At 36.0% G+C, this 22,981-nt stretch overlaps 2 protein-coding genes across 2 annotated transcripts in view; one reads left to right on the top strand and one right to left on the bottom strand.

Annotated features, from left to right (window-relative positions):
• The window catches only part of FAR2 (fatty acyl-CoA reductase 2), a 120,035-nt gene extending 109,292 nt beyond the window's left edge, over positions 1–10,743 (top strand). The window contains exons 9-12 of the mRNA XM_045829190.1: positions 1,591–1,762; positions 6,335–6,464; positions 9,055–9,182; positions 10,295–10,743. Coding sequence (XP_045685146.1) covers positions 1,591–1,762; positions 6,335–6,464; positions 9,055–9,182; positions 10,295–10,457 — 593 coding nt within the window. The 3' untranslated portion in view covers positions 10,458–10,743. The remainder of the gene's footprint in view (positions 1–1,590; positions 1,763–6,334; positions 6,465–9,054; positions 9,183–10,294) is intronic.
• Positions 10,744–12,001: 1,258 nt separating this feature from the next.
• Positions 12,002–22,981, bottom strand: part of ERGIC2 (ERGIC and golgi 2) — a 44,666-nt gene continuing 33,686 nt past the window's right edge. Inside the window, exons 11-14 of the mRNA XM_045829191.1 lie at positions 21,723–21,820; positions 18,546–18,708; positions 17,411–17,493; positions 12,002–17,236 (exon numbers count right to left, since the gene is read on the bottom strand). Coding sequence (XP_045685147.1) covers positions 17,174–17,236; positions 17,411–17,493; positions 18,546–18,708; positions 21,723–21,820 — 407 coding nt within the window. The 3' untranslated portion in view covers positions 12,002–17,173. The remainder of the gene's footprint in view (positions 17,237–17,410; positions 17,494–18,545; positions 18,709–21,722; positions 21,821–22,981) is intronic.

Genomic DNA, 22,981 nt, shown 5'->3' with positions numbered 1-22,981 from the left:
GCAGGGTAATTTAAGCTCTTAAAGATGTTGCATGTAAATTTTATTCTGAGATTCAAATTAGTCTTCTGCATGCTAAAAATTCTTGGTATCTGTTTTATAGAATTATGGAGTTTCATAATAGAAAGTGACCTTAAAAATAATCTAGGCGGTTTGCTTTATTTTACATAAGAGACCCAGTGAGAGTAAATGATCTATTTCAAATTCAGATGGGGAGCTGGTCCCTGAAACAGAAGACAGTTGTTTTAAGATTTTATTTATTTATTTTTAGAGAGAGGGGAAGGGAGGGAGAAAGAAAGTTAAAGAAACATCAATGTGTGGTTGCCTCTCATGTGGCCCCCACTGGGTTGACCTGCAACCCAGGCATGTGCCCTGACTGGGAATTGAACTGGTGACCCTTTGGTTCGCAGCCCATGCTCAGTTCACTGAGCTACACCAGCCAGGGCAGAAGACAGTTTTCTTGCTTCCCTTGAATTTGCTCTGATCACTCTGCTAGTGATTCTTAAAAGTGAATATGAATTCCCCCTGGAGGAAAAGAGTCCAGATTCCTGGGTCAGATGCTTCTTTTAAATAGAACAATAATCATGTTATCAAAATAACGGATGTCTTCATCATAACTGAATAATGAATTTAGGCACATCCTTTGAAAGTTCTACATAGATAAAATTAAAATGGGATACAAATGAATAGCTTTGGGAAAGAATTATTGAATTTACAGATTTACATTTAAAGTTTTTAATGATTTTTTACCTAAGTAATAATAAAAAAGAAAAAATATTATGAAAAGAACCCCAGAGATAAGAGTGGACAGTTGAGTCTGCCATGTTCCCAGAGAAGGAGAAATCCCGAGGAAAGAAAAGCCAGTGGCACTCAAAGTGAACCAGCACGGAGGAATCCTGCTGTTATGGTCTCTCTATTCCTTAAACCCTCAGGAGTAAGATTTAAGTAACCCTTTATCAAGGTTTAAGTAAAATGTTAAGAAACTTTCCTGATGGTTCTACAAGTAATGATCCAAACAAGGAAATAAGGTCCATAAGCTCTATCTTGGGACTTTTGGAATAGACTAGATAACCTTAGAACTGAATGGTGGATTTAAATTTTTCTGAACAACGCATCACTATGCTGATTAAAACTCTGTCCCCCAGAAATTGTTTGAGAGTAAAGATTTCAAGAAGAGGACTCAAGTCTTAACCTATTCACAATGCCATGACTACTTGCCAGGATAAAAATCTTTTTTTTAAGATTTTATTTATTTTTAGTGAGAAGGGGTAGGGAGAAAGAGAGGGAGAGAAACATGGTTGTGGTTGCCTCTCGAGCTCCCCCTATTGGGGACCTGTCCCACAACCCAGGCATGTGCCTTGACTGGCAAATTGGACCAGGGACCCCTTGGTTCTCAGGCTGGCACTCAATCCACTGAGCCACAACAGCCAGGGCATTGCCAGGATAAAAACCTTAATACTGTCTCAGAAATTGACTCCTGACTCGACACAACCAGCCCTTATTCTCTATTGTTTTGGCCCATTTACAAATGCCATCCACCACAATGGGCTCAAATGCTTAAGACTCACCACTTACTCTATTTTCCGCCCCCAGGATTCCAAGTCTTGGCAACCTGTGAAAAAATCCCATTTGAGAGAGCTTTTAGGAGGCCATATGCTGACTTCACAACCAACACCATCACTACCCAGTACCAGAATGCGGTCAGCCACTGGGCCCCTGCCATCATCTACGACCTCTATCTCCGGCTCACCGGAAGGAAGCCCAGGTGAGAGAGGCTGGGCCAACAGCTTTAAGAGCATCACAGTATGGAAGATTAGGGCCCTCAAGTCCTTAGCCCTTACTGCAGCTGGGGATCAAAGGTTACAACTGAACCTAAAACAACACACACACACACACACACACACACACACACACACACACTTTGAAACAACTGAAGTAATAGTGGTGAGAGGCCCCAGAGGACTCCCTACTTTAAAAAGCCTACATCATAAAAAAGGAAGTTAAATGTTAAGGAACTTGCTTGATGAATTCAGCAAGTAATCATCCACCCCAAAAGAAAAGCATCCCACACTCTTGTGTCTGGCGGGGCTTTCTAAATTGTTAGGTAATCTAAAAGAAAGGAAAGAAAAAAATGATAAATCGTTAGGTAACCTTCAAATGTGCAGTGATGGGAACAGCCTCACACACACACGGGAAGATGCATGATGACTTCCTTTTCCTTCTCACAACCACCCAAGGAGGATGTTCTCAGCATCCTGATTTTACAAATGAGGAAACAAAAGCTAAGGAAAGAATTTCAAATAGTCTCAAATAAAGTTAATAGAAGAAAGATTTGGAGAAGTCCGAACTAGATATACTGCCACCTAGAGGTGAATGAAGAAATCAGAGGGAACAGGGTGGAGTGAAAAGTGCAAATGCTGAGGCAGCTCTGTCACCATGTGGCTGTGATAGGACATACTCATTTCTCTCTGTCTCACTTGAATGTTAGAGGTGTCTGAGGAGTCATTATTATTATAATTACGGTAACAAAGGCAATTGCTGCAGTCAAGAATCAGAAATATGAACAATCTTGCCTTGTGTGCTAGCTTCTTGATAAAGGAGGAAGTCTCTCAGCATGATTAATTTCCATTCTTATTAGCAGAGCAAACGACTAAAACTTAGGCTATGTAGAGTTTCTCCAAATTTTGCAGAGACCTTCTTAAGAGCTCATCAGTCAGTTATGGCCAGCTTCTCCTTGAGCACAGAGAAAAGGGGACACTGTGGCTATGGGGAAGATACTTATATGGGGCTTATTATATAAGGTGGGAAAAGAAGAAAAACTAAACATTGTAAGCAGAAATGCTAAAGATTTTAAAATACAACAGGGGTGGAAGAAGACCTGGATAAAGACCAAAGTTCAAGAGGCAGAAAAGAAAAACACGGGAGGAAGGGGCCCAATAGAAGTCTTTATGAATTTTGTTTGTGAGAAATTAAATTGAAGTATTTGTGGGAAATGGGTAAGTTTGTTTTGTGATAGAAATTTTAAGAATAATCTTTATGGCTGAAAATACTAGAATTTTTCTAGACCCTTTCCCTCCCCAAGCGTGTTTGTGTGTGATCTGTGCATTTACAACCGCATGTGGAAATAGATATATTTTTGCTTTGAGGTAAACAAATACGAGTGCCCATGCATGTTTCCAGAATGTGCCACTGGGTTTGGGGAAGGTGCTGAGGGGTGTCGTTGTTGAGTTGGAGGGTACGTGGTTGCCCTAAACAAAGGTTCTGTCTGTTTGGCCAACTACACCAGCAGGTGAGGGCACATATCTGTTTTTCTGACAGACTCTCATCAGCACTTTGCAAAAATCAATCTTTTGAATTGTCAAACTAAAGACACGAAATGGCATCTTTTTGTTACTTTTATTCAAGCCCCAAGTCCTTAGCCCTCCCTGTTGTTTGTTAGACAACACATTCAAGTTTTCTTCTCTGCCAGTGGTTCATGCGACATTTGTTCATTCGACATTCAACTTTTCCCTTCTGTGAATTGGCTGCTTCTGTTTCTCACCTAGTTTTCAACTGGGTTGGAGCTGGTGTTATTAATTTATGGAAACTCATGTATATTGGTATATGTGTCTCTGTAGACCTATATTTGATATATTTTCTCCAAGGCTGTTTCTTATATCTTTGAATATGAAATTTTTATACTGAATAATACAAAGAGAGCTACATATAATGTAGTTCTTAAGAGTTTGGAATCAGATTTCTGATTTCACCGATTTAGCCAGGTGAGCCCTAAATTACTTAACCTCTCTAAACCTAAATTCACCTATAAAAAATAAAAACAAAAGGTAGTAATCATATGTATCTTATAGGATTTTGTACAAGAGTGTATAGAATACAGTAATCACTATTATTACTAAAGTTCTAAATTTTTATGTGATAAAATGAATCACTCTGATGACTTTTGCATTTTATGCATTAAGACCTTCTCTACCTGAGAAAAAGTTTTTTCTTTCTAAAAAATATATTATGCTGATATAGTCCCATACATACAATGATATTGTACAGTGATTATTTTAAGAATGAAAATAAATCTGCCCTGGCTGGTAGGTCTCAGCTAGTTGGGCATCATGCTGCAAACCAAATTGGCAGTTTGATCCCCGGTCAGAGCACATGCCTAGGTTGTACATTTGGTCCTTGGTGGGTGGGCACATGAGAGGCAGCTGATAGATGTTTCTCTCCCTATCTTTCTTCCTCCCTCCCCCGCCACCTCTCTAAAAATCAAAAATAAAAAAAATTAACAAAAAGAATGAAAATAAGTCCATTGAAATCACATCAATTACATCCAAGTTATAAAATACATAAAGAATATCTTATTCCATTTGGTCTGTTACAATAGAACACCAGGGATTGGTGGGCTGATAAACAGTGCAGTTTGTTCCCCACAGTTCCGGAGACTGGGGAGTCTAAGGTCCGGGTACGTGGGTAGATGGGGTGCGTGCTGAGGGCCTGCTGCCCTGTCCCTAGGCAGCCACCTTCTTTCTGTGCCTCACATGCTTCGAGAGCCGAGGGAGCTTTCTGGGGTGTCTCTGATATGAGCTCTTCTTCTAAATACCATCACATTAGGGGAAATAAGTTTTGCCATACAAATTTCAGGAGGACACAAGTATTTAGTCTGTAGCAAATATGCTAGATAATGATAGCTAAATGGAGCCCTGTTTTGACACTTGTGTGAGTGAACAATGATTTTACCTCCTACCTAAGAATTTCCCACGACACAATGAAAGAAGTATCTTGTGAGTCATTAGATAAATGGGCATTAAGATTGACCAGAAATAAGACCCAATTCCCAAAACAGCATCATAAGTCATTACTGGGTCAACTACAATAATCACTACTCCCAAGATATGCCTGATGAGGTGAAAATCAAATGTTCTGTAGGCCAAAGGTGATTTGTTGCCAGAAGTCCTAGGTTTGAGCATTAGCTATGAGACCATAAACCTATAATTCTTCTGTAAGATGAATTACAGTAATATAGATCTTTTTTTAATTTTTAAAAATATTTTTATTGATTTTAGAGAGAGAGAGAACATTGGTGTAAGAGAGAAACATGGATTTGTTGCTTCCTGTAGGCGCCCTGACCAAGGATCAAACCCACAACCTAGGCATGTGCCCTGACCGGGAATTGAACTGGAACATTTTGGTGTACAGGACAACAATCCTACCAACTGAGCCGCCCAGTCAGGGCAAGTAATATAGGTACTAATATCACAGGCTCATATTGTGAAGAGAATAGGATCGTAGATGGAAGTTTTTAATAAATTGTTAGGTTGGGAAGTTCACACTGCAGAGCTGGTCCAAGTTCTGACCACAGGATTGGAAGATGTGATCTACTTTAGGTAATGGGACATGGGGTGATAAGAGTACAGAAGCAGAGGCTTTTCGAGGTCAAAGCTGGGTTGGAATTTTGGCTTTGACAGCTATTATTGTGGCCACTTCATCTTAAGCTCACTTTACCCATTCATAAAACTGCAGATTTAGCCCTGACCAGTGTGGCTCAGCCGGTTGGATGTCATCTTGTAAAGCACAAAGGTCACTGGTTCAATTCCCAGCCAAGGCCCATGCCTGGTTTGTACATTTGGTCCCTGAACTTGATATTTCTTTCCTTCTCTTTCTCCCTTCCTTACCCTCTCTCTAAGAATAAATAAAACACTTTTTAAATGCATATTTATACCTACCTAACAGAGAGGTTATGAGAATTAGTGGAGATAGTTTCAAAAAGTACCAGCACTATACTGAACAAGAGGAGGTTAGCAACAAATGTTATTTTCCCTTTCACTCTGAATTACAGTCGGCATCACAGTTAGCATCTGGCGATACAATGAGAGAAGTGCCTAATGAGTCACGAGTCATGTGGATGCTAATACAGCCAACACTTCTGCCCAGAAATTATATGCTAAGACCTTGGGTCCATCCATTTTTAAAAATCCAGTAACGTAATAAAGAAGAGAAATAAGTTTCCTAATTGTCTAGCTCAGAATTCAAAGAATGAATTGTATACCATTAAGGGTGGCCATCTGGCTTGGTTTTTAAAATGTGTGCAGCTCTTGTGAAGGAGATGATAGAAAAGAGAGCAGTTTGGGGGTATAAAGTGCTTCTTCAGCTTCATCCCCTTCCCTTCATTCAATAGAGAATTGTTGTGGAAGGAAAATATGAATAAGAGTTTTAATGAAGATTGGAGGGGAAGAGGGAAGGAATTTTTTTTTATATTTTTCTCAAAAATCTCTCATGCATTCCTAGAGAAGCAGAGAAGCAGCCATCTGTGCTGTGCTGATATCTGCTCCTTTCTGACCTTTGCCAGGATGACGAAGCTCATGAATCGGCTTCTAAGAACGGTTTCCGTACTGGAGTATTTCGTCAACCGGAGCTGGAAATGGAGCACAAACAACACAGAAATGCTGATGTCCGAGCTGAGTCCCGAAGACCAGAGAGTAAGTACAGCACTGCCTTAACCAACCGGGAAGTCTTACTCATTCGGAATTTGAAAGTATTTCATCTGGAAAGCTGATGAATAAAGTTTCAGTTATATACATCCCCCCCCCCCCCAAGAAAATCAGTCAATGCTACCAACACAGTTGCAGGAAACAAGTTTCCTGCGGGCAGAGATCTAGGTTGGTGGACTTCGGTTGGCTTCTCCCTGCTGTCCTGCAGTCACGCTTCATAATCGTACTCAGCTTTAACCCTTCATTCACCCTCACAGCTGTTCCCTTTCCTGCAAACACTCTGCACCTCTGTCTTTCCCCTAACAGCCACAGCATATGACTGATGGAAAATAATCATTGTGTTGCTCACAAACACTCTTTCATCCACTGTCCTTGTCATCAAAACCACTGGTGCCTCTCAAGCTACACAATTTCTTCCTATGTTTTAAAGCTTGCCTCTACTCATTATTCCATCCCGTCTGAGGCCTCCCTCCTTCAGCATTGTCCTCTCGCCAGCTTTGCTGATCTTCCTCCCTGCAATGACTTCCGTGGTTCGGACTCGTGTTTCTCAGAACAGGCCCTCACTTTCATTGCTTGGCATCAGTGCCATTTATTTCTTTACACTAGCTTCTTGGCCGTCACAAACAATAAATCTTTGTGTATTTCTTAAATTCACAAATACAGAAATCTTTTGTGCTTTGTACATGCTCCTAGCTTTTCTGCTCAAGGAGTCATGAGTTTCCTGAACATGTCATTAGTTTTCAGTTCAAGTTTAAAGTTTTCACTCTCTTGATTGACATTTTTCAAATAACTTTTTTTTTAAAAAAAGCATTTTGAGGGGTAACTTGTTCTTGACAGCATGTAGAAGAAACCAAGTCATCTTGAGAAGTAAATGTTAGATGGGGAGCTAGCCTCACATGCCAGCTAAGGATTTTACTTACACATTCTGGCCTCGGAGAGTATTATTCAGATCCAGGTCCTAGAATTTGGGTCATGGAACCTAAAGGTTACTTGCAAAGTCAAACACTATAGATGTTATATTGACAAGCTAGATGAGATTTAGAGGGATATTTTAACCAAAATCATGACTGAGTACCCATATAATTAACATGAAATAGAGCTATTTTCAGAAATATTTACATACCTTCACTAGACAGAATAATTCTAAGTATCTGTTTGAAATGCATGGATGATTGATCAAACCAGCTTATTAAAAAAACCTTCACGTTATTGTACATTGTTTTAAAAATTAGCTTCCAATGTTAGGTAGGCTTATCTTTATAGCATTTTCTCCACGGAGTTTACCCATCTAAATAATTCAAAAGGTAATAAACTTTAATTTTTGACAATTTACTATTTTAACCTAAAATAACCTAAAATAGCATGAAAAATTAAATCTGCAGTGGATTTAACATATGCTTTCAAATTATCTTAGCAAAGGCAATAGTCCTAAACACTTGGATTTAATGGCCAAGATCTGGTGTGGCTCAGCCTCCGGTTTGAATTGCCGTATGGAACCAGGTTTCTACACTAGGGCTGCATTGAAATCTAAATTAGAAAAGTGAAATGGTCTAAAAGTAAAGGTCTCTGTTCATATAGATGAATAAATAATATTGAGGTATTTAGTCATACTGTGGAAAAAGAACACATCCAAACAAAATGATTACAGAATTACTTTGGGAATGTGGTTCAGCTTTTGGACAAGTCTGTGAACCTCTTTGTAACTTCTTAACCTCATCTGCTCTCTTTGTTGATATGGAGGATTATCTCAAATATTTGATATATCTTAAACATGTATAATAACTAAAATAAAATACAATTGAATTAAAATATGGAGTCAAGGATAAGAATGAAAAAATAGAATGTGCATGTGTGGTCTATGAGATCATACCTAAGCCGGTGCAGTTAAACACTCAACTTGTTCTTGAGTTGTTGGTAGAAAAGTAAAAAGGAAAATATAGTTGCATGGCATTTTGTCCAAAAGGAGAAAATATACTAGTGTTCCAAGAAAAGCAAAGCTTTCCTTATGACTTAACTCTAAAAGAAATGTTTTGAATGGCTTCATTGAATGGATATCATAATGGATAATATCACTAAAGCAAATACAAAATACAAATCCTGCTAAATTATTCCTCAAGGCTTTGCTTCCTGAAGTTTGCCTTAATCTGCGTAATGAAGTAGTCACATTGTAGGAAAGGATGGTAAACTAAAGGGACACCCCCGAACTTAAGAGAAATGGAAAGAAAATGACACATAGTTTGTTTTGGTCCCTAACATAGTATTCCCATCACTTTTAAAAATAATCTGCATTTACTTGAAATGAAATTAGGTTTCACTAGACTAATACCAGTTCCTTAAATTTCCCTCACAAAATTTCTTAAAGGTCAAATATTCATGCTTAATCTACGTTTAAATGTTGCTAAGCAAATGGTAATCCATATTATTGCTGCCTTTGAAATAACAGCTCAAATAATCTATTTTGAGGGGTCAGACCTAAGTCTTCTAAATTGATTGTCCCTCATTTACATATAAGAAACCTCAGTGAACAGTGATTGTCCACTTTGCAATTTTAGCAACCCATTGTCTTTTTGCCTTGCAGGTATTCAACTTTGACGTGCGCCAGTTGAACTGGTTGGAATACATTGAAAATTATGTTTTAGGAGTTAAGAAGTATTTATTGAAAGAGGATATGGCTGGGGTCCCAGAAGCAAAGCAACACTTAAGAAGGTAAGCATAGTCAGTCACTTAATATTTACTGAGCACTTACTTTGTGTATCTGATTTTTTATACCAGACGTGAAAATGGAGTGGGTGAGGGGAGGAATTAACATTGTGGAAGCACTTACTACATTAACAGGTCCTTCCCTGTGTACTGTACCCTGTGATACACTGTTTCATTTAAACTTCAGAACCCCCTATGAGGAAGGTGTTATTTCTGTTATCCAATTTTTATCAAAGAACTGGTTAGGCTGAAAGAAGGTAAGTAATTTGTTCATGGTAACATATGGTAAGTTCAAGAGCCAAATCTGAACCCAACTTCTCTGATTCTTCTACCATACCCTATCATAATATGACAAACTATGGAAGTGATCCCTGATAGTCTTACCATACTGTGATACAGAGAAAGGTTCCCCGACAACAGGAGACCTGATCTCACTATTTAACGTGGTGAATCACTTAACCACTCCTCAAGTCTTTCAACTGCCTTCAATTTGTCCCTTAAATGACAAAGAATTAGGACACATGGATAAAAACCAGGGGCAGATGGAAATGGGAGGGAGGAGGGGAGGGCTGGGTGGGTGGGTTGGGATGGGAGTAAAAGATACAAAATTGTACTGCAACAATTAAAATAAAATTTAAAAAAAAGAGACAAAGAATTATAGCAGTCTGGTGTAATTCTGGTAGAAGCAAAGGGTTTTTAATAGAGAGATGGTAAGAATGCAAAAGAAAATTGCAAACAGAGTGGAACTTTGATTAGGAGGCTCAGAACTTTAGAACTTACCCTCTAGTGAAAAAGAACCAGTGAAGATTTGTTATATGGTAATATGATCAAACTATATTCAAGAAAGATTGTTGGTCTTGTTTGCAAGACAGGATAGAAAGAGGTATGAGAAAGAGAAACTGTTCAGGGTAATATTATAGAAATCTGATTATTGAGAAAGATGTAGAAATAAAAGATATGAAATACAAAATCAAAAGGCTATCAGGTCATATCTGTGAGTCTTCAATTACTTGTTTGTCACAGCCCAGAATAGACACTATCTGAAGTGTACGCTTCAGATGGCATTAGTTGGGTACTTGGCACCGTTTTAACTTTGGTTATGTATTCCCGTTCCCCAGGCTCCGCAACATTCACTACCTCTTTAATACCGCCCTCTTCCTCATCGCCTGGCGCCTCCTCATCGCAAGATCCCAGATGGCTCGGAATGTCTGGCTCTTCATTGTGAGCCTCTGTTACAAATGCATCTCCTACTTTAGGGCATCCAGCACGCTCAAGGCCTGACGACGTTTGTCAGTCTCTACTTATCTGGAACCTCTCCGATACCTCTGAAACAGCCAACTGTGGTTCTCAAGATGAGGAGTAACAAAGAATATGTAACCTCATTACCTGTCCAATGTGCTGTCACATATCCATCCCTATTTCTTAGTTGTATGTTCTTTTTATTACAGTGAGAGAAGGAAAGTCATGTCCTACCCTATAATCATATATATTTTAGGAATTATTTCCAGACTGTTTTCTAACACCCTAGTCTATGCCCTTGAATAAAAAACACCAAAGTACAACCCTATTTCTACACTTAGCATGTTTCTCCTTCAGAGGACTAGTTTCAACTCAAAAGAACATGGAAGAACACATGGTAGAAGCTGAATTATGCTTTAAAAAAAACTGGCAGTTCTAACCTTGGGACTATTCTAGGGTACCCAATATAAAGGTTTAAAATCAATGTAAGTGGAGAGAGAATGGTCTCAACATCCTCTTAACGTTAATAGAAATACTTTCATTCTCCACTGAAAAGTTTGCTTCCTTCCTTGTGTTACACCATGGAGTCCTGGTTGAAGGCTGGGGGAATTAGAAAACTGGACTTACATTTAATATTTTTCTTAACTAGATCCACTTCTGAAACCTACAAAGAACTGAGGTGTAAATAATTGTGCACAGAATGAGGGCTCAAGCATACCTGCATTGACTTGGTTCGTTATGCTTTTAACTAAAAATCCTCATAATTTGAATTTGACAACTATTATTTCTAAATCTTTTGAATTACCAATTTTCTTGATAACCTTCTCTCAAGCATTTCCTTCTTCTTCATCCAACTCACCAAACCCCTTATATTCAGACTTGTTTTACTCAGGCCTCAGTGACAAATGGAGAGGAAGGTTCTAGGCTGGAATCGTAAAAACCCAGTCCCCTGATCTTTGCCACTGAGGAAAGGAAAACTTCAAAAATGTAAATTTAGTTTTAGTCTTTTTCTATGAAGTGGGTAAGGTTACTCGTCTGTGATCCCCAGGATCTGCGAGTACTATGACCATCCAACTGTACAATGTACAGCAGGAGAGGTCATTAAGTGACTCCAAGTTTAGAGAATAGGTGTTTTGTTTAAAAATATTTTGTGTAATGAAAATGAATTAGTACTATATTTATTCTCAAATTTCTGTATTATTAATATATCCCAACTTTCCTCATATTTGAGAAGTCAGTGCGTGGTGTAGTATTTGATGTTATAAACATGAACATTCAAATATAATATCTGAGGCCTACACAATTAAAAATAATCACAACTACTAGAAAATTAAATGAGCATAGGATGTTAACAAGTTATATTTATGCTCACTCTCTGGAATATTTGGTAATACTTAGAATGACACATTCAAGTAGCTGATATGTACAAGGCCTTGAGGGCGGCTCCTAGCATTACTTCAGATTTTTCTGAGCCCCTAAAGGACATTTTGCAGGCACTCTTCTGGGCAGTGTCTTTCCCAATCTCATTTAAGTTCTGGGAACTACTTTCCAGGGCAGATGACACAGCTCTGAAACAAAACACCTGGTGATCTTCAACTTGAGATGTCTATTTTTGAGTTACACTGATAAAAGATACAAACTAGGTATGGTAAAAATGAAATCAAGATATACAATTCAATGAGATTGGATAAAACATAATAGTTCTAAGAATTTATTATTTTTTGATTATTGTTTCCCTAATTGAATAAATTGCACTGATCAAGTATTCATTTTGGCTTTTGATTAAATAAAAATTTGCATTAAAAATGTCTCTCTTCCTGTGTTTTATCTTTAACTGCTGACTACTGTGGATCTCCATCCCACTGAGAAAAAAGGCTATTATCTTTCAAAGAACCTACCAGGCTAATATAAATTAACACATAGGCATATAACACTTCACTTTTTCTCACACCATTAATAGGGTTGTGTTTACATGCTGAAGCATGTTCTATCCGCGGCATTAAAGAAATGACATGAAGAAAATTCTCTTGTGATTAAGCAGTGACAGTGGATAGGTGTCTGTATGAAAGAAATTATTTTAATCAAGACCAATTAACAAGGATTTGAGTGCCTACGTGCAATGAGAAAGAACCTTCTACTTTGGGGGGGAAGGAATGGCAAGTAACAGAAAGGAAAGGTATCTATGTTTAAAAAGAAGTTTCAGTAATCCCTATATTCTGTACTCACTAGACACCTGATGCGGTAATAAATACTACCGAGTTGAAGACAGCCACCACCTGAAGCAATTGATACTAGAAAAAGTTGAGGTAGATGGGCCCACAACTGAGAAAAACACTTCTCACAATTTTATATTAATGTAACATCATCATTTTCAGTAAACAATTAACTGACTTAGAATCCCAAGGTAAACAGACTGATCTGAGGGACTAATACCCAAATAGTGTTTTATCTCACAATGACCTTAACAGGTCGGCCTTAACCTTCCAAAAGCATCAATATTTTCCAAAGTTCAGAAGAATCACATGCAAATTTCCACATGGCTATTTTTCTAGAACTGCAAGTCTGATGTACGGAAACATAAGCAACTACCTATAGAAAAAAGTATGGTTGTTTCCTATGCCCACACAATGCTTGGAAACATGTTCACTGCCTAGATTAGTGTGTGTGTGTGTGTGTGTGTGTGTGTATTTTAAAGGTTAATGAAACTGGCAATTGCCAGTTTTAAGATGTAATTTGCTTATCAGAAGGGAGTACCCTGTGAAGTGTAGCTACATAAGGCAAAGAAAGGATAATTGAAATTGAGTTTAAATAGCTAGAAACAACTCTTCTGATACACAAATATTTTTAGTATGCCCATACTTTAGTACATAATCAACTGATTTACACATTAGTATAACTGCTTGAAAGTAGAGAGCAATTTATAAAATATTTATTATATAGTTTATCTAAGTTGTTGCTGAACGTCTGCTTTAGTACAATATGTAGCTTCATTAATGGATACTTTCCCCCACACCTTCTCATTTTTTTAAGTTTTACCTAAAATTAGACAATATGGTGTGAGTTATATTTTGAGGAGCTGTTGATCTAATTCCTTCAGATAAACATTCCTCTGAAAATAATGAGTTTTACTTTCCCTTTTTAATCTGGACGCCTTTATTTCTTTTTCTTGTCTACTTGCTTTGCTGAGAACTTCCAATGCCATGCTGAATGAAACTGGTGAGGGTGGGCATCCTTGTCTTGGTCCTGATCATAGGGGAAGAGTTTTGTTTTCTCCATTGTTATATTAGCTGAGGGTTAGTAAGTATCCCATACAATTTGGAGTTGCTAAAAAAACTATTTAAATGTTTTGCTGATTATAATCTTCAACTCTACTGATTTACAGACTTGCATCAACTGTTCAATTTAAATCATGCATTTATATCTAACAAGAAAAAAATAAAGTAAATCCAATCTCATAATTTAAATTACGAGATTGCTTCATCTGGACAAAAGCAAATATAAATAAGTGATATTTAAAGACTACTATAGTTTTCCTGGGCTGGGAAAGCGCAAACATGAGGAACTGAGGCTTCATTGTGGACACTAGACTGTGGAAGGACAAAGACATTGCTTTACGATGTGTCATTTCATTTAGAGTCCATATGCCCAAGACTGACACTAAACAAGTGGATTTTGTTCTTTGAACAAAAAACACCAAACTCCAAGGTGGTTTGTTTCCTACTCTTAAAATAATGCAAAGTGTTTTCATCACTGAAGAAATATTTCAAAAGGGGAAAAAAACTGTAAGGACCTAGTTGGATATTAATTCAGGCAGCAAGGTGTGAAGAAATGGTGATCTCTTTTAAACAGTGCTGGCCAAGGGCAATCCCCTTTGGCTTACCAAAAGTTTGCTAGAGCTCTGAATACAAGGGGAAGTACAGGTTAAAGGGCATGGTGAAATTTGTAAGGTCCTAAGGCTCAGGTGTAAGTAAATTTTAAACAACAAAAAATATGCATCTTGAATTCAGGTTCAAGATCCAAAGTTTTGAATTTTAAGGCAAGGATGTTGCATGTAAATTTACTTTTTGGGACTAAATTATTAACCTAAGATATAAAGACAGACTGTATAATATTGCCCTCCCACAACACCATTAAAAAGAAATCTTTTTTCTTTGTGAATTCCAAAGTTTGTATTAATTATAAATTTTGCTTGCACTTGTAAATTTATTATAAAAATTCAGTGCTTTGTATCATAAAATGTATGAGAAAAGTATGATATTAATCACCTAAGTTGGAAGTTAGAATTTTGTGACTCTAGTATTGAGTTAAGCCTTTACCAAGAGGTAGTCTGAAGCATACGAATATTGCAGCAGAAAATTATTCACCTAAATATTTCACCTCTTCTTATTGGCCAATGAATGCAAATACATTTTTAAAAATTTTCATGTAACTTGAGGTCTCAGTTTTTAAAATATTTAGGCTGAAGTATATACATGTAGATAATATGAATAGCTTAATAAAATAAAAAGCAAGACTGAGTTAGTAAAGTTAGATATCCTACTGAAGGCACCCCAGGCACCAGCCAAAGTGCCTAATAGGAAGGTAGGTCAGTACAGTGTCCTCTGCAATTGAAAAGAAACACTTGGTGAGATCAAAACACGTAACAAATCTGAATATACTCCCTCATCCATCATCCAAAGGGCTGGTCAGAATCTTATGTATTGATTGCCAAAAATCTGATCTTGCTGTTCAAGGAATTTTAGCTGGAAACCTTTAACTTTTAAAATAAAAATCAATAGCAAAGCTGAATTTTGCTTTAAGAAATTCCTTTTGTAGTTTTAATGGGACAGATTAATTTCATTAAAATTTCAATATGGTATTTGGAAAACATGAAAATAAATATATATATAAATACCAAAATAATTTTTAAAATTCTTAAAGATACCTGTCATAATCCTAACAGTAAGAAAATAATTCTAAATCATTCTTGTTTTTCCTTCCCTAAAAAAACACCCCGAAATTTCATTGAACTTTCTGACAAGCAGATTTACAAAACCAAAATTCAGTCTAAAAATAGCTAAAATTCTAATTCTCTCCAGCTGAAATTCCTTTTGAGACATGTTCTATTAGTTCCTACTCTAACTTCATTAGGAATATCTGAAGAAACAAAAAAATACATGGATTGTTTTGAAATTTTCTGGATTCAAATATCTTTCAAAGCATGTTATATCACCTGTATTAATCAGTTAACTCTGTGGCTCCTAATGATAAAATGTGTATTTTAAACATTGATGCTTCTGTTATTTTCAGCAAAATATCATTCAGTGTAAGCTTTACTGCAAAGTAGGTTTACCAGTATTTCTCCTCTCACTACATTACTGTCCCAACTGTTTTCAAAAAAACTTTTTTAACCTTCAAAAAAATCCACTTGAAAAACTGTAACTGTGACAGCCTGTTCTCTAAAAACCATGATTTTAAATCTAGTTTTTCAGTCTTGGCCTTGTTCCTTACCCGGAGTTTTTGTCTCACTTCCCTAAGTGATTTAAAACATGGAGATGGGTTGGTGACTCTTCTACTATTAAGTATTACAAAAGGAAAACTGATGTTGGCACACACATTCCAAAGAAGTTTTTAATGGCACCTGAGTGATATCTCCCTTATTATTTTTAATCTTTTATAGTCTGAAAATTTTAAATCAAGCCTTAAATAGTACGAAAGCCAGAACAACACAATCTAATACACAGTCTACCACATTCAGGACAGTCTGAATGCAGACACTTCTCCCATCATTTTACAGTGTAATGGACATCGTTTAATATGATCATCTCCCAATGACATCTTGTTTTCCTTAAATAGTTGTCTCACACTTCTGTTTTACTTACAGTTACCCTGTTGCCTGCTCACCACAAAATGTATAAAATATTCTACTTTTCCTCTTAATATTTTACAAACTGATAATTTTCATCATCAGTAGTGGATCTTTTTATTACTCACCCCCCACTCCAAAATATACCAACAATATAAGGATCATATTAGGAAATTTAGCAGGTTTTTAAAAAATGTGCTTTCTTCTCCCCATATAAGTGCCCACTATACAATTTGTGAATGATTTCTGTTACATATTATAGCACCTATATACCTGCCCCTCTAAGAATTCACCTCAGTCTTCCATGACCCTGCCTTGAAAAGTTAACAAAGTCAATAGCCAGAGTTTAAAGAAAAGCAGTTACCTTCATAAAACCAAGTTACTGGATAAACGGTCTTGTCATTATGGCTTAACATTAATATGGCTACAGCACGTGAGCCCATCCCTGTTTGCCTCTATTAACAATGTGACCTGATCACAACTTTTTAAAGTCTAGACTAGTTTTCCATATGTTTTACATATTTTATTCTGACACGGTATTTTAAAAACAAAAGGACGCAGACATTAGCACTATTAATGCCTTTTTCTTTAGACGCGGTTTGACTTCTTTCCTTTAGGTCTTCAAGGTCTGATTTCAAAACAGCCCATTTGCTATGAAAATATCAGGAAGGGTCGTCTTCAAAGCAATATTCCAGCTGGGCTTCTTCACTGATTAGCTGCATAATTTCTTCTAAGACATTTGTAACAGACACAACATATATAGGATTTCAGTTTCCGTTTTCTTTGTTTTTCCTAGGTATGAATCCTGCTTCTTATTCATATTTTTTCTTTTGAATATATTGCACAATATTTTCTTATTAAAAAAAGGTTTTATATCTCAGGCAAAAAGTTTTTCTCCTTCATCTGGGAGATGCTAATGTGTATTATTTTCTAAAAGAGGTAAGTGGTTGTTTGTGTGGCCATCCTCAAAGGGGACCTAGGGAGAAAGAGACCAGAGCTTCAGTTTTATTCCTTATGCCATTTCCTCCAAACACAATGCTTTATTTGGGGCAATTTTTTTTTGGGGGGGAGGGGGACACCAAAATACTATTTAGAGTTAACAATGGTACTGTGAGTTCAAGATCAATACCATTTATTCTACACCACTTACAGAGCTGACGGGTTTGTGGGATCCAAGTCTGAAACGACAGTAAATTATCTCAACTATAAATTTTCCAATTCCATGTAACATGCCTGTAATAAAAATGTTTTAATTAAATTATGCTTTTAATGAAATTATTTCTTAAATTGCTATGTAATATAAAACTAAACTAGTTATAATGGAATAAATTAAGGAAGGAAATAAAGCAGTTTGCTTTACTCCCACAGTTAAAAATAAGAAGACAGTTAAATTAATTTCTTTTCAAAATTACAAGACCAAGTAATTCATGATCTTGACAAAGCAATCTCTTCAAGGGTGTTTAATAATCTCACATCCACATAATTTTGAAAAATAAATAATACCAGCACCACAAATTTAAATGTATTTAAATGAAGCAGTGACAAAGACTTTTACAAGAAAAGCTAGTCATTCATTTAAAAAATATAATTAAAAGTATATAAACTACTCAGCTCCATGTAATATTGAATAGGGGTTGGGGAAAAGAAGGAACTATTTCCTTTTTTTATCTATTGCACTTAACTCTCAAATTTTCATGGTTACAATTCTGCAAGTTACCATTTTTGAGAGAACTCCATAATCTTAGGGCAAAATGACCCAAATCATAAAAACACTGACTGAACTATCATAGTTTAAACTACCATAATATATGATTTTACATATTGCACAGTTAAAAATACTTTAAGTGAGTAAGAAAATTTACATTCAAGTGTCTACTATTTCTAAGTGTCATTTATTTCTAAGTATTTTCTTGTCTAATCCTACAACATGCTTTCAAAGTAGAAACCATCATTCCCTTTTTTATAAATGAAAAACAACTTCGGAAAGGGTAGATGATCTACAGAAGCCGACCACTATGTATATGGAAGGACTTGGACTCACGCCTAGGGTCATTCTAGCTTATTAAGCTGTCTCTCTTAAATCGCTGAATGCAGTAAACTTAATTATGCTTAACGCTTAAGCAATTAATTTTGGAGGTTTGGAATGAAGTCTTAAAGTGTAAATTCTTCATTTTATCAAAACATGAAAATGTGCATATTTCTTGCTCCTTTTAAGTAAAAGCATCTTAATTTCAGTGTCAGCAACACTTTTAGAAATTGGACCAAAAAAAGGAATGAATCTTTACCTGTTGTTGAAAAGATTCCTCCGACAATACCACAGAGTCTTACAAAAAACTGCCAGAATGGCATATGCTCTTCAGTAACTGTCACCATAAGAGAACTGAGATCGTATTTCATAAATATCCCAGAGACTCCGTGGCTGCCTGCAGCATGGTTAACAACGCGCTCCTGAAAGGGAGGCAGAAAGACGGGGAGAGATGGGAGGAGGAGAAAAGCAGGACTCGTGTCATCTGGGTACTTAACTTTTATAATCAGCATGAAGCCCTACACCTGTACCGTATGAGAGAAACACCCAAATCTTTGTACAAATTGTCCTACTAGATTAAAATCTTAAGACAATCAAATTTTTGCATTTTCTTTGTGTGGTTAGATTTTGAAGCAATCAGAAGAACAGAATCATACTTTCCTATTTTCTCTGAAATATCACTTTACATACAAGTTTTCTATTGAACTCAAGAGCTTACAGCTGAATGGCACATTCTTCATGGACCAAATCAATTAAAAAAGTTTATATTTTGACTTTAAACAAATATTTTTTTATATTTATTTGTTAAGAACTTACAAAATAATATTTACCTGTTATTTAAATAATCAGATTTAAAAACAAATACTTTCAGGCCCTGGCTGGCGTAGCTCAGTGGATTGAGCGCGGGCTGGGAACCAAAGTGTCCCAGGTTCGATTCCCAGCCAGGGTACATTCCTGGGTTGCAGGCCATAACTCCCAGCAACCGCACATTGATGTTTCTCTTTCTCTCTCTCTCTCTCTTTCTCTCTCTCTCTCTCTCTCTCTCCTTCCCTTCCCTCCCTAAAAACAAATAAATAAAATCTTTTAAAAAAATAAATAAATAAAAACAAATACTTTCAGTCTGTGTTGTTCATTTTCAACTGCATAATATATACCACAGGAAGAAAACAATGCATTAATTTGAAAGATACCAATATTTAAGTGATTGGTTCCATGTTTAAAGAAAGTTTTTTTCTTTAAAAAAATGTAACTAAAATTATAAACCTACTGCAGTGTGCACACTGAGAAAGTAATAATTCTATTTCATTCCATTCAGTTTACACTTTCAAAAATCAAGTTTGCAAACTTTCTAATAAATTTCTATTATGGCTCAAAACAACCATGCCAACCAAAGTGGTTTGCTATGACTTTTATGTGAGGCCCTACCTATTTTGGCTAAGCTATAACTAAATTGCAAGCTTTAGAATAAAACAATTTTATGTGGACATTACAAAACCCCTTCCCTATTAACACAACTGTGTCTTATGAAGCCATTGTTCAAGTTTCCAATAAAGTGACTTCATCTTAAAGCTCTGGTATGTCCAACCATGCCAAAATTATAAATATACCGTCAACACCTATATGAATTAAAGCTGTTTCAGGGATCAGAGTGTCCACATAACAAAAGACTAATAATGATTCCCTCTGGGGGGCAGGACCAGTGAGTGAAGATCAGTTCTTCCCATTTCTGTCCCCCTCATCTTCCACTTTACCAACTCCAGTTACTCCATTTTTATTTTAAAGTGCAACTCAATTATTTTAGTCACCTTATCAGCACAAATCCCACAATGGTCAAACACTCTGGGATTCTATTTTTTAAATTTAATTTTGTTACTTAAAATACGTTATGGAGATAATGCAACAATTTCATATCAGCATACAGATATCTCTTTCTCTCTTTAAGAAACTGCATGTTCCTCCATTGTGTGGATGTACCACACAATGGAGAGTCTCATACACACATCATTTTTGTATTTTTTACTTGATCTTTGCATTTAACTTCTAGAAGAAGGATTGCTGCTCAAAGCATAAATGCATACATCATTCTGTACATATTGCCAAACTCCCTTCCATAGAGACTATGCCATTTTACATTCCCATAGAATAAAATGTGCGCCTATTTTTTCTGAAAGCCTTGCCACTGTGTGGACTGATGTTCATTCGGGTGGTGCCAGTCTTAGTGAGAAATGGTATTTTCCCACCCCTACAGCAATGCAGAAAAGTACAAAATACACCTGTTCACACTTGACCTAGTCTCGTTGTGTGTGTAAACACACACAGTTACACATACTTTATTTTTTCCCTTGAACCATGTAAAAAGTTATAAACATGTAACATTTCACTCCTAAAATCTTCAATATTTAATCTCCTTACAATAGGGAAATTTTACAATTATTGAGGACACAGCCATCACAAATTGTAAGACCATTAAGAGAAAATTCTATATTGAGGAAAACAAATTTTTAAAGCACTTAAGTGTTGCCTCAGAATTCTTTAGAATAGTATCTGAATATTCACCATTCTTGAACACAATAAGAAAACATGACCCCAGAATAGATGAGAAATGTTAAACCATGTAGTTCCAAAAGGCTGATCCTCACTGTCATATTTATTTATAAGGCAACTCCACCCTGAGATTGCAGAGCATTTGTCCTTTCAAATAGACAAATACAAGGCACAAGTTAGAAAGCCAAACCCTTAAAATCTGTTATTTGAGCCACAATAACCATGCATGCCCTAGGTTAGATACATTAATTAAAAAATAAATAACAAATACATAAATCAGAAAATCTTCTGGCAAATAAGAAAATTGCAGCCTTGACTGGTGTGGCTCAGTGGATTGAGTGCCAGCCCAAGAACCAAAAGGTCACCGGTCTGATTCCCAGTCAGGGCACATGCCTGGGTTGTGAGCCAGGTCCCCAGTAGGAGGTGTGCAAGAGACAACCACATATCAATGTTCTCTCCCTTTCTTTCTCTCTCCTTCCCCCTCTCTCTAAAAGCAAATAAATAAAATCTTTTAAATAAATGAGAAAACTTTACAAAATTAAGATATTCAGAATATCTTAATGTATTGTAAGAATATCTTAATGTATTTAAAAATACATGAGAAAACGTTACAAAATTAAGATATTAAGAATAAAATACCACCACAGTTTAACAATTTAGACTTAACTGAACACAAAACCTTCCAGATTTAAAAAATTTACTTCTTTGTTTGATCTAGAACATACTAACACCTATTTCTGATATTTTATTATCTTAAAATAAAATGTTAATGTATTTCAAAATTCCCACAAATTTTACAAGAAGGAGGACACCAAATGAAACTACAACCTTATTTTGTAACAGGAGGACTATAAAATGTCAAAAAAAATATCATCAGTTGGATTTAACTTACCCTTTCTGTCACAGAAAACTGATGGGTATCTGCTGAAATTTTATATGTATGTAGTTTTGTTGGCACAACTGTAATGAAATACTGGAACATCCGGTTGTCTAGAATAAAACAAAATGTGTTTCTTCCCCCATCAATATAGTAGCAACAAAACTATTGCCAAATATATCCTCCTTCTATTAAATACACTTAACCTGAAATTTAATGCTACTTGTGACTTAATGTCTAAAAAAAGTTTTAAAACAATGAATGAAATCAAAATACTAATACTTGATGAAACAAGTTCTCAGTAATCATAAAATAGTCACACACACACACATCTTTTATATTTAAAAAGATGAACTAGGCACTTAGATACCTTTATAGTCGTTATTACCCTTATACCAAATACGGAAAATAAAAGTAGCATTCCCTTATAGTAGAGAAACTTATAATAATAAAGTTATAGTACCATATTCACTGCACGACAAATTTTTAGTTTATACTGATATCTTAAGATAGGTAAATAAACCAAAGTTGAATTAGCTGGCTTTTGGATAAATATATAAAGAACTGATACCACAGCAGAAAGATATATAAAGAAACTTCTCAGTGATGGCCTGGGGTTATTGTGTAATCAAAAGGATCATATTTACATAGTCATTAAGCATTTTGGGTTTAGTATAAGTCATAAATACCAGTTTATTACCAATTATTAATTTTAAGTAATTAACAGATAATACAATCTAAAACATTAACTCTCTAGGTCTGTATTATAAAAAATTTAGTTAGATATGTTACAGTTTCCAGTAGATAATAGTGCCTCATTATGTTTGACCTGCAAACAAGTGTACTTCACACCACATGGTAATAACTGTCTATGAGAACTATGTGCATGAATAAAATGTACTAATTTTAAACACACAGTTTGATACATTTTAACAAATGCACTCATCCATATGATCATCACCACAATGAAAATATAAAACATTTTGATCACATCAAAACTTCCCTTGCACTCCTCTGTGGTTGATCCCCTCTATCTCTGACCCTAGGCAACCACTTGTCTACCTCCTATTGTCAGGGATTAGTTTTGCCTATTCGAGAATTTCATTATAAATGAAAGCATACATTGTATGTCTATTTTTTTTCTCAGCATGAATAAACTTTTATTTCTAAAAATCCATTTTCTCTCCTCTTACCTCGGTGTAATTCTGAATGGGGGAGGGAAGGGTAAAAGTAGGTAGGAGGGAGAGAGGTATACATAATGGTTTCTTCAATAA

Source organism: Phyllostomus hastatus, unplaced genomic scaffold (assembly GCF_019186645.2).
Source record: "Phyllostomus hastatus isolate PE091 unplaced genomic scaffold, TTU_PhHast_1.1 phas_scaffold_93, whole genome shotgun sequence".
Classification (NCBI taxonomy): Eukaryota; Metazoa; Chordata; class Mammalia; order Chiroptera; family Phyllostomidae; genus Phyllostomus; species Phyllostomus hastatus.
Note: the sequence above shows the minus strand (reverse complement) of the source record. Positions and strands in the feature narration are given on the sequence as shown.